The sequence below is a fragment of the Xyrauchen texanus genome, chromosome 31, assembly GCF_025860055.1.
Source record: "Xyrauchen texanus isolate HMW12.3.18 chromosome 31, RBS_HiC_50CHRs, whole genome shotgun sequence".
Taxonomy (NCBI): Eukaryota; Metazoa; Chordata; class Actinopteri; order Cypriniformes; family Catostomidae; genus Xyrauchen; species Xyrauchen texanus.
In genome coordinates, this window is record NC_068306.1 from 11,543,640 (window position 1) to 11,555,122 (window position 11,483).

Genomic DNA, 11,483 nt, shown 5'->3' on the forward strand with positions numbered 1-11,483 from the left:
TCAAGGACTGACAAACTATGAACAAAACTAGAGGGTATATATACACATGGAAACTTAATGAGGGAATGGCATACAGGTGGGGATAACTATGAAGTGATTAGGGCAGTGGTGTCTGGGAAATGTAGTGCAGGAGAAAACTTCAAAATAAGAGTCCTTGAATACAGCGGAGACAAACTGTTACATGCACACAGTATTTACAATGTACACATGACAATGTACAAACGATTTACTGTAAAAGTTGTCATAAAACTTTCTTACGTAAATTAATGCAACTCAATGCAACAATGAACGGAAGAATGGATTTCTATATAAATTGTTTGTAAAAGATTCTTAAATAAATTGACGCATTAATTTAAACGCAACAATGTACGTAAGAACAAATTTATATGTAAATTGTTTGTAAAACCATTTTTACCTAAATGTACTCATTAATGTATGTGGAACTATTTATGTAAAAACGAATTTCTATATAAATTGTTCGTAAAACTTTCTGATGTAAATTAATGCAACAATGTACCTTAGAGTGAATTTCTATATAAATTGTTTGTAATACATTGTTACATAAATTGAGGCAATAATTTAAGTGCAACATTGCACATAAGGACAGATTTCTATTTAAATTGTTCATAAAATGTTCTTACGTAACTTAATGCATTCAATTTGATGGAATGATGTACGCAAGAATGAATTTCGTTATAAATAGTTCATAAAACATTCTTACATAAATGTATTTATTAAATTAAATGCTACAATGTACGGAAGAAAGAATTTCTTTGTAAATTGTTCGTAAAACCATTCTTGTACATTTTCAAGATTTCGCTTACTAGCAAAAAACGTATTTCATGAACAAATTCAATTTCATTACCTTTCTAAACAGCTTTGTTTTTTGTAGGTGCTGGATGATCCTAGTGAGGACCATCTGTACATGGGTAAGTCTAGCCAGACACTCATCCTCTTGGCAAATACCACACACGTGCAAAATGTATTCTACCTTTGAATACTACATTTATGTGAAATCAGATAAGCAATGCATAACAGCCTAACTCTGTTTCCTGTCTGCTTTCACAGTATTCGAACTTGTCAAACGAGGGTAAGTAATCATGTTATTTCTGACTGTAGCCCATGCTGGGCTAGTGTCACTCTGCTAGAAAAACTGTCTCATAGCCCATGTGTTTGCAGAGCAGTGATGGAAGTTCCTACTGATAAGCCCCTGGATGAGAACCAAGCACGCTTCTACTTCCAGGACTTGCTGAGAGGAATCGAATATTGTGAGTGAGGAAATGTAGCTTTGTTGTTCAATCAATACTCAAGATTGATGTCTGAAGCAACCTGTGCTAGCACTACTCATAGAGAAATGGGCACTGTACCTTTTTTAATGGCCCATGCCTTTGGTTAGATGCTGGTTAGTCCTGTGTAGCCAGATCTTTGACCATTAGTAGAAAGTCTGGACACCATTGCACCTTTTTCTGGCTAGGAACTGCCCAAGAAGTGGCTGTCTGACATGTAAAGTGACAAACCTGTTTGTTTTGTACATGACATTTAGAGTGGATAAATCTGAAATTGTACACAACTTGAGAGATTTACAGTTGTGCTTAAGAATATTTTGTTTACTTGCTACAAAGTGTCTCGAACAAACATTTAATTCAATGGATTAATGCCATGAAACTTCGACAAGTTCTGCAACTAGTTCTTTCTTGGAAGCTCACTTTATAAAAGTCTGAGAACTTGTAAAGGCAATTTGTGTCCTGGTGGACTGAATCATTTCTCTATACTCTGATTGCGTAATTGTGTAAAGCTTGGAGCATTTAATATTTAGAAAGCTCTTGCCATTTTTGTGTGCAGCATGCATCAAACAGTCTGTGGGTGTGTCGTCTGAGGTTGAGATTTATAGACATTTGCTCTCATTGACATTCATCAGAATGCATTGAATTACAATTAAAAGTGATGATAACTTCTCCTCAACAGTACATTACCAGAGAATCATCCATCGGGACATTAAGCCTTCCAATCTGCTCGTGGGAGAAGACGGACACATTAAGATTGCTGACTTTGGGGTCAGTAACCAGTTTGAGGGAGCGGATGCCCTCCTGACCAGCACAGTGGGGACGCCAGCGTTTCTTGCCCCAGAGACCCTCTCAGAGACTCGCAAGAACTTCTCTGGCAAGGTCAAAAGCTCAAATTCTTTGACTAGTTGCTAATACCAATAATTGCCAATATTTGGTTTAGAGGTTAAATAATCTTCTTTACATTTTTGTAGGCTCTGGATGTGTGGGCAATGGGAGTCACCTTGTACTGTTTCATTTTCGGAGTGGTACGCAGCTGTTTTTCCTCATTGACCGTCTGATGAAATGCATATTGTAAAGAGTAACCCAACATTTAATTATCCAAAACCATGCAAGAATTGAGAAAAGTGTGTTATATATGAGATTCTTTCTGGGTCAGGAAATATGGTGAGCTCATGGCTAAAATGGCATCTAAAGTGACAAAAATTGTCCCAAAATTCAAAATGTGGGGGCAACAAAATGACGCTATGATGAACTCTTCTGTTTTTTTATGTCAAATCTGATGTAATTTTTAACTAGTCTCTTCTAGGCATAGTTATTGTTAATATGACAAAAATATGAGTTCTTGAAGTTGATGTAATTTATTTGTAATAGGTAAAATAATCTCTTCATAGAATACTATCTACATGATATTGGGGTGGTATATTTCCTTAATGTTAACTTTTGTTGTTATCTAATGTTAACGAATGGAACCTTATTGTAAAGTGTTACCATTTTCTTAATGTTAATGTTCACAAAATGTGCCCTCATAAAAGTACAAAATGCCCCAGTAAATCAAATCTGGGGGCAATTACTGCCCATTGATGAAAAAGTTACTTTCTGACACTGGATTCTTCAGAGGGATGTAGCCTTTGACTTTATTGTCCATCTGTTATTATGTCTGTATTCATTGTTGACACCCACAGTGTCCGTTTATGGATGAGCGTATTTTGAGTCTTCATCAAAAGATCAAGACACAGCCAGTGGAGCTTCCAGAGAAGTGAGTATGTCCCGTGAGATTAAAAGTGCTCTCCTACCCCAACGTTCTCTCATGGTTCTGATAGTGTTTTGTCTTTTTGATGTTTTGAACAGTGCGGACATATCAGATGACTTGAAGGACCTTCTTTTTCAAATGTTGAACAAGAACCCTGAATCCAGAATTACCGTGCCACAAATCAAGGTCAGTGTGACTCTTTTAAATTCATTAAAGTTGAAGTGTGTTATTTAAGCGCCACTAGTATCACCAATTGAAATTGCTAAAATAATTATTGTTTCAAACAGGATTCCTGAACACTCCTCCCATTTGCCATTGGCCAAACCAACGGATAGTCCCGCCCCAAACTCATGCCATTGGTTGAGGCAGTGTTGCCATGTCGGCAGTTTGAAGTATAGGTCTTTGCTGAACAATAATGTGTGTTTCTCAATCTGTGGCCGTTTTCAAACCAGGATGGGTGTTTTTCAACTATCCAATGAAATTAGGGAATCTCAGCAGCCGTTTTCAAACCAGAATGGGGGCTTCTGAACTATCCAAAGAAGGTCAGGAACTTCAATGTAGTAGTTGGAAAATGCCCATCCCGCTATGGAAATGCCCACCGATTGGAAAACGCCCATTTTTGTTCTGTAGAGATACAAGTCTGTTTGGGAACGCTAAAGCAAATAGTACAATGTTTGGAAAGCACTACAGTGTTTATAGTTTTCTGGGGAATCAACATACGAATGGCTTACTTATAGTTGTCTATGCCTACTAAGCTGGAATAGTAGAAATTATTTTAACATCAGAAGATTATACACATCATCATCAAGTTTACTATATATTACTAGGTTTTTAGCAGTACATACATTTTTTAAACCATATTTTTGGTCCAGTGTTCCTTATTTTTTTTATAATCTTTGATTATCCTTTTACTGAAATTGGATACAAAATATAATCCTTGGCTATTCTTGAAAGATGATTTCAAAGCATTTCCTATGTAAATAAAGGGCACTCCAAACAGCCGAGCCTGAGACTTGAGTTAATGATAATGATATCAAAGCAGGCATTTTTCCATTGTTGTTGTAGGTGCACCCATGGGTGACACGGCACGGCGCCGAGCCCCTCCCTCCTGAGGACGATAACTGCTGCAGCTTGATCGAAGTGACTGAAGAGGAGGTGGAAAACTCAGTCAAGCACATCCCCAGCCTTGCCACAGTGGTGAGTCCGTCGGCCCCTAGGGACCCATTTAGAGAACACTAATTCTGTTTTTATAGATACACAGAACCTATTCAATGCTAATAACCTAATCAAATGTTGTTGGTGTTGCAGTGACTTAATTTCTTTTTCCTCTGTCTTACAGATCTTGGTAAGGACTATGTTGCGGAAGCGTTCTTTTGGAAACCCGTTTGATTGGGGACGCAGGGAAGACAGGAGTCCCGCCACACCAGGACACGTGCTTTTGTAAGTGTTTTCATTAGGGAAAGGCAATAACTGGACAGACTTCTTGAACATAGGCTTGGACCTCTGCAGTGGTTTCAATGGTCCCAGAGAATCTAAAATGGTTTGTCTTGCTGGTTTGCCAGTAGTTTGATAGGACCTGCAACCCCAATTCCAAAAAAGTTGGGACAGTATGAAAAATGCTAATAAAAACAAAAAGTAGTGATTTCTAAATTATATTCACCCTTTGCTAAATTGAAAACACTACAACTGCACTTTATATGATGTTTTACCTTGTGATTTTCTTTTCATTTTAATTTCATTTTTTTTATGTACATTCATTTCAAATCAGATTATTGAAACACGCTCCAAAAAAGTTGAGACGGGCAATTTAAGACAAGGCAATGTGAAACAGGAGATGTTAAACAGGTGAGACAATCGTGTCATAGTATATAAGGAGCCTCCAAAAACAGTCTAGTCCTTCAAGAGCAAAGATCATTCGAGTCTTGTCAATTTGCCAACGGATGCTTCAGCAAATAATTCCAGCACTTTGAGAACAATGTTCCCCAAAGACAAATTGGAAGAATTTTGGGCATTTCACCCTCTACAGTGCACAATATACTTAAAAGATTCAAGGAATCTGGACAAATTTCAGTGCGTAAAGGGCAAGGTGAAGACCGTTTCTAAATGCACGTTACCTCTGATCCCTCAGATGTCACCGTCTTAAAAAACATAATTAATCCGTAATAGATATCATGAACATGGACTTGGGGTTACTTTAGTAAACCTTTGTATCCACAGATGCAAGTTAAGACTTTGCTATGCAAAGCAGAAGCCCTACATCAACACTGTCCAGAAGCGCTGCCGACTTCTCTGGGCTCGGTCTCATCTTAGATGGAAAGTAGAACAGTGGAACTGTGTTTTTTGGTCCAAAGTGTTTTTGAAAAACACAGCCATTGTGTTCTCCAGGACAAAGAGGAAAAGGACCATCCAAGCTGTTATCAGCATCAGGAACTAAAGCCAGGGTCTGTATGGGCCAGGGGTATGTTAGTGCCCATGGCATGGGTACTCGCAAATCTGTGAGGGCACCATTAATGACTAATATGTAAACATTTTGGAGCAACATATACTGCCATCCAGCACTGTCTTTTCCTGGGACGTCCTGGCATTTTCAGCAGGAAAACTTCAAACTACATTCTGGTTGATAAGCAGAGAGTGTGGGTGCTAGATTTACCTACCTGCAGTCCTGTCCAACTCCAATTGAGAATACGTGATGCATTATGAAGCGCATAATACGGCAACGAAGACCCCGTACAATTGTGCAGCTGAAGACCTGCATAAAAGATGAATGGGGAACATTCCACTTTTTAAACTTAACAAACTTGTGTCTTCAGTGCCTAAATGCTTAATTGGTGTTATTAGAAGAAATGGTGATGTTTCACAGTGATAAACACTCGACTCTCTCAACTTTTTGGAGTGTTGAAATCACCTGATTTGAAATTACTGTACATTTAAAAAAAGGCAAACAATGACATTCACAAGGTAAACATCATATAATGTGTAGTTGTAGTGCTTTCAATATACCAATATGTGACTATAGTTTACAAATCACTCCTTTCTGTTTTTATTGCCATTTTGCATACTGTCCCAACTTTTTTGGAATTGTGGTTGTACTATTTTGTAGTAGTAGTAAAGTGATTTATTAATACTATAATAGTATTATTGTCTTGCTTTAACACAATAATGTGTTAATGTGTCACAGTAATGCACATTATAAATCATTAAGGAATATTCTGGGTTAAGCAGATCTTGGTCTCTAGCTTGCTATCAATTTCCACAGAAAATCATTCTAAAAGGATACTGTACATTTGTAAAGGAATATTTCGGGTTCAGAACAAGTTAGGCTCAGTCGACAGCATTTGTGGCATAGTGCTGATCACCACAAATTGTTTTATTTTGACCTGTCCCTCCTTTTCTTTAAAGAAGCAAAAAACACATATATTTGAGAAAAAAATATTTATTTGAGCTGTGTATTTCGAGGTGGGACAACTTTTCTAGGTTGGTGAACCTCTGTTTATGTGTTACAAATGTAATTTGTATGGGTTGAGTTTGCTGCATGTGCACAGTGCTTTACGCTGTTGTAGCAAATCCAAAATCATAACCCCTTTAGACCCCTAAATGATTCAACTGACTGAAATAACTTTTTATATATATATATAGTTTGGTGCCTATTAATAAATCCTAAAATATAGCTTGTTGGTCTTTGTAGTCTTCACTATCAAAGCACCTCAATTAATGTTCTTTAAATTATTTAACACAAAGGTAAAGGTAACTAAAGTTACAACCAGTCAAATGTAACATTTTTGTTGTGCTTTCATTTAGCTTTAGTAGGTTTGCTGGTTTTCCATTGTAAGTTTTGTACCTTTATTGTACGTTTTTAAAAACTGAGGGACGAGTCTAAAACTATTTTCTGTGTTAATGGATAGCATATTTGATATGCATTTAATCCAGAACATTTCCTTAAGACCTTTGATTAGTCCAGTAAGCTCTTGTGTTATAAGGAATATTGTTAGCCTTATTTTCTAGAGAAGCTCAGAATTCTCACGTGTCCGCATTTCTCCTGCCCTCTAGAAAAGTGAGAGCAGGGAGTTTGAAATACTGCCACAATCTCAGTACCCAAAGGTAAAGCTCCGCTAGCCTGTTAGTGCTCCACCTATATCCTATTCACTTTCCTTCACCTGTATTATATGTAGAAGATATGTACATGCCATATTGAATGATCATGCACATAAGATGAATGGCGTGGTGTTTTTTAGCATGCTGTTTAGATCAAATAAGTGAACGTCCACATGGCTTAGACTAGAGAATAAACGTCTCCAATCTAATAAACAGCACATAAAGTATTCTATGCATGTTATATCTAAAATATTGATAAATACCCTCCTCAAATCCCTCTTGTATGTACAGTATTTAGCTATACAAACTACCAGGGCTGGGCGATATATAAAATATTTATATATCATGACTTTTAATGTGCTTATTTGGCCATTGGGTTTCGAAGTGACTGTGCCATTGTAAAAAGAAATAGATGTTTTAATATCTCCTCTTAAACTTTTACAGGAAAAAATGCTGTCAGATTTGGTAAGTTTAATTCATTTCCATTCATTTGTTCAAAATGTCCATTTCAATGAATTGATTTAACATTTAACTCGATTGAATCGCTAAAACATTTTGTCCGGACATCTTAAATGTGCCAGTTTTTTGTGCATTTAAATTTTAGTAAAAATATATGCAGGTGAGCATGGCTGTTTATTACTATGTATTGTTGGTGCATATAAATGAATATGATTGCATATTATTGTTCCTTTTGTTCATTTAGTGGAAATATAATTCTGAGCTTCAAAAAATCTCTCTTAGACGTTAAATAAATATTGAGAACTATAGTGAACATCATCAAAAGACTGAAAGATATTAAGATATTTCGCCCAGCTCTGCAAACTACCCTTTAATAATGAACCCTTAGTACATGAAGGATTGATATTTTGCATGTTATATTTGAACAGATAAACAGTCAGAACTGTTCATGTATTTCCTGTAAATTCATGAGCAGTCCAGGATGATAGTTGCATGCCACTCATGGATAATACCAGGAACTTCCTCCCAATGCTAATAAAAGGAGGGGAGCAGCCTGATTTTCTGCCTGGTCTTTTGCCTGAACATGGTCATTTTATGAGGCGTGGTGATTGGTTTGCCAATCTGGGTGCATTTGCATGCAGTGTCGCAGTCCCAGCCCCCGGGTAACCCGTCGCAAAGACATGGCAGTCAGTCGCTCTCATGTGCCTCCCTCCGATCCGAGCATATGACTTACTCAATGCCATGTTCTTACCCGCCGGCTCACTCGCACTGAATTAATTAACAGTTCTAGCCCAACTTAACAACAGTCTGGATTTCCGTAGACAGGTTGACACGCCTGCAAAGTGCGGTTATTTTAAAACACCACATTTGTCTGTTTCCTAGGAAACAAGAGAGCGAGGAAGGCATGCGGAGCATGGACCTGCCCTTCGTGGGCGAGGATGAAGTTCTTTCCTGATACTTGTTGTGGGTGTCTTGCTCGCAATTCTGCGATGGCGAGTGGTTGTTGCTCGGGAAATGCACCAGGATGGGGCTTGGTATGGCTTCCGGAAGGCCAGGATATGGACCTGGGGTTGGGGCTTGGACACAATGAAGAAGCCCTGCTTTTTTTCTGGGTTGTTGATGTGGAGGGTGCCCACCCACTCCATGCATGTATTTGTACAGTCCACAGCAGCATGCACTGTATCTGTCCGCCCAGGTCTCTGCTGTCTCTCAGGACCTGTTTTGTGTGAGTGTGTGTGTGTGTGTGTGTGTGTGTGTGTGTGTGTGTGTGTGCATGTGAGTGTGTTTCTACTTCTCTCCTGCATGGAGACTCTGCTTTACTTCTCTACTTCAGCTAGGGGGTGCCACTGCAGTGGACCGAAGGCCACAGACAATAACATATACATTTTTTAAAGATTTCTTAGGTTTCTCCTTCACTCATTAATAAGAGAGACTGGGTACTTAATAGCGGTTTCCACAGACACTTCCAGGTATCCATATTGAATTTGAAAAGTAATAAAAATGTTAAAGCAGTCAGACCTTTATCAATATTGCTCTACAAAGCTAAACTCACTAACTACGGCAACACTGAAACCTAGATAAATGGCTGCAAAGTTTTTCAATTGTCCAGCCAAATGTGTATTTTAAAATAGTCTCACTCCGTTTTTTCTTAATCTGAATCATTTTGAACCTTAGTGTGGGAAACTGGATGTTTCTTTACCGGGGTGGGGGCGTGAGAAGTTTCCAGGGCGGGGCACTAGGAAAATCCCTGATACCCGGTCATGCTAAGACACTAGATTTCGGTATAACTTTTTGATTGAACGTGTAGTGTGTATTGTGTTCTGTATTTTGCTTTTGCAGTGCATGGTAATACATTTTAAGGTTTGTTAAAAAATGAATTACATATAAAATAGGTCAAACTTGCAATCAGGAAATGTCATATATAGTAAAGGGACAATTCAGGATGATATTTAGGGATATGTTTGTGTTTGTTTTCTAATGTCTGCACTGTAGATAGTGGACAGGACCAAACCTCGAAACTATCTAAAGTAGTCTTTTTTTAATACTGCACAGCCCAAATCCAAGAGATATGGGAATTATAGTCATAACATGTTTTTATATTTTGGAATAGTAGGTTAATTAAGGCACAACTAACCCTTAGGGAATTCCAGAAATAGGCATTGTGTCAGTTTATCTCCTTGTATGTAACGTGACCCTTTTAATCATGAAAGTGACTTTTACTGTAATTTCACGTCCTCTCCTAGTAGAATAACCAGAATGCCATGTAGTGGTGCATTTCAAACCTGGTCATGAGCAGAGTGAATTAGTTATTTGCATTTATTAACATTTCTATATCAGATGCATACTGTTTAAGTTATTGAGGGAATACAATTAATTAATGCAATCTATGCATGACTTTTCACTTAAGGAATCAATGTTTGTTAATTAGTCTGTTTTGACACAAATGTATGCCTTACATTTTTGTAGCATAGATCATCAGTACATGTATAGAGTTTTTCGGTATGATAGAATTGGAGATGAACTTAGATATGCTGCTCTAGACCGTGTAGAAATTAAGGTAGTAACTTGCTTAATCTCAGTTTTCAAGTTAGCAAAATAGTCCAAAGCCTTGTTGAGATTTTCTCAATGTGCACTACAGTCATGTAACATGTTTTTTATAGAATTGTTTGTTTGCTGTTGGTGTACTTCAAAAAACAAAATGAGTGATGGTGCTTTTCCACCACTGGATTCTCTTTTTGACACATAACATTTACAAATTAGATGCTTCCATGTATCAGGGGAGTCCTTCTGCACAAGTAGGTTGAATGTATGTTGATGGTTTACTGTGTAACTACAGTCAAGTCTTTACTTATGTTTTTATCTACTGCTTTCTTTTTTCTGCATGTTAAACTCTGATGTATTTTACAGTACATTTGTGTGTTTTGTTACTTTTTTTTTTAGTTTTATTTAAAAAAAATTGTGTGGGTACTATTACTATGCATAAGAAATCTCCCTTTGTGGTGCAGTTCTGGACTGTGTCAGTCAGTAGGTCCCTTGTGTTTGTTCTCTTGGATGTTGATGATTGAAAATCAAAGGAAACTTGTTTTATTGACTTAAATATGCATGATAAACTGAAGTTGGTTACACAATATCAATAAATGTAAGTGGAGATTTTAACGATTTGCTGAGAAGATTTTGATGACCTTTCACTAATATATTCTGGGGAAGTAAATCTTTATTGAGATTAATAGAAAAAATGAAAATATATGGAGAATTATCTTGGGAGCAAAATTTAACTGATGGTGTTTCCATGTAAAGAATGTTTCTTGAAACCTTTAAATGCAGGATGAGGCCTCATGACCATGTCTTCTTCTTTTGTTAACAAATCATAATGAAGAGCAAAATTCACCTGCTGAAAACAAAGCAAGCATTTTTCTGTTTTCCATGCAACGACTTTCTCAAGGACTGACCTTACACGGGTTGAATAGATTGACTGCTGAGGTGTACAGTGAAGGGAATGCTGTACTGTATATTTATAATCTCTAAATAACTTTCTCCACTGTATCTGCCCAGATATTCTTGAAGGGCTAGGATAAATGTTTGCATCCATATCACACAAACAATAGCGTTTTGAGCACTGTTGAGAGGGCTGTGTACAGAGATGTTATGCAGATGCATGCCATCACTATCACTCGATATGCAGCATGTTTGTTTCTTAAGCATGTTTGAGCTCTTTACAGCATCGTCTGATATCATTGCTGATCATTCTATATATTGTATCCAGTTGATTATTTGAATAAATTAAAGCTGCATTTAATTTTGTTTTATTTGTATTTATTTTATGATTAAAATTACTATTATATTATTGTTTTGACATGATTAAGATGCTCTGAAGTCTGCAGTAGGACAATTATTTT

General features: G+C 37.2%; 1 protein-coding gene across 6 annotated transcripts in view; it reads left to right on the top strand.

The window, feature by feature from the left end:
* The window catches only part of LOC127625196 (calcium/calmodulin-dependent protein kinase kinase 2-like), a 41,027-nt gene extending 29,654 nt beyond the window's left edge, over positions 1 to 11,373 (top strand). For 3 of the 6 annotated variants that reach the window (XM_052100324.1, XM_052100329.1, XM_052100328.1), the window contains 12 exons: positions 893 to 929; positions 1,069 to 1,090; positions 1,180 to 1,268; positions 1,966 to 2,165; positions 2,258 to 2,311; positions 2,969 to 3,042; positions 3,135 to 3,222; positions 4,102 to 4,233; positions 4,376 to 4,476; positions 7,084 to 7,134; positions 7,573 to 7,593; positions 8,470 to 11,373. In XM_052100324.1, coding sequence (XP_051956284.1) covers positions 893 to 929; positions 1,069 to 1,090; positions 1,180 to 1,268; positions 1,966 to 2,165; positions 2,258 to 2,311; positions 2,969 to 3,042; positions 3,135 to 3,222; positions 4,102 to 4,233; positions 4,376 to 4,476; positions 7,084 to 7,134; positions 7,573 to 7,593; positions 8,470 to 8,542 — 942 coding nt within the window. In that variant the 3' untranslated portion in view covers positions 8,543 to 11,373. The remainder of the gene's footprint in view (positions 1 to 892; positions 930 to 1,068; positions 1,091 to 1,179; positions 1,269 to 1,965; positions 2,166 to 2,257; positions 2,312 to 2,968; positions 3,043 to 3,134; positions 3,223 to 4,101; positions 4,234 to 4,375; positions 4,477 to 7,083; positions 7,135 to 7,572; positions 7,594 to 8,469) is intronic. The other 3 variants (XM_052100325.1, XM_052100326.1, XM_052100327.1) reach the window with 3 other exon arrangements.
* Positions 11,374 to 11,483: the final 110 nt, after the last annotated feature.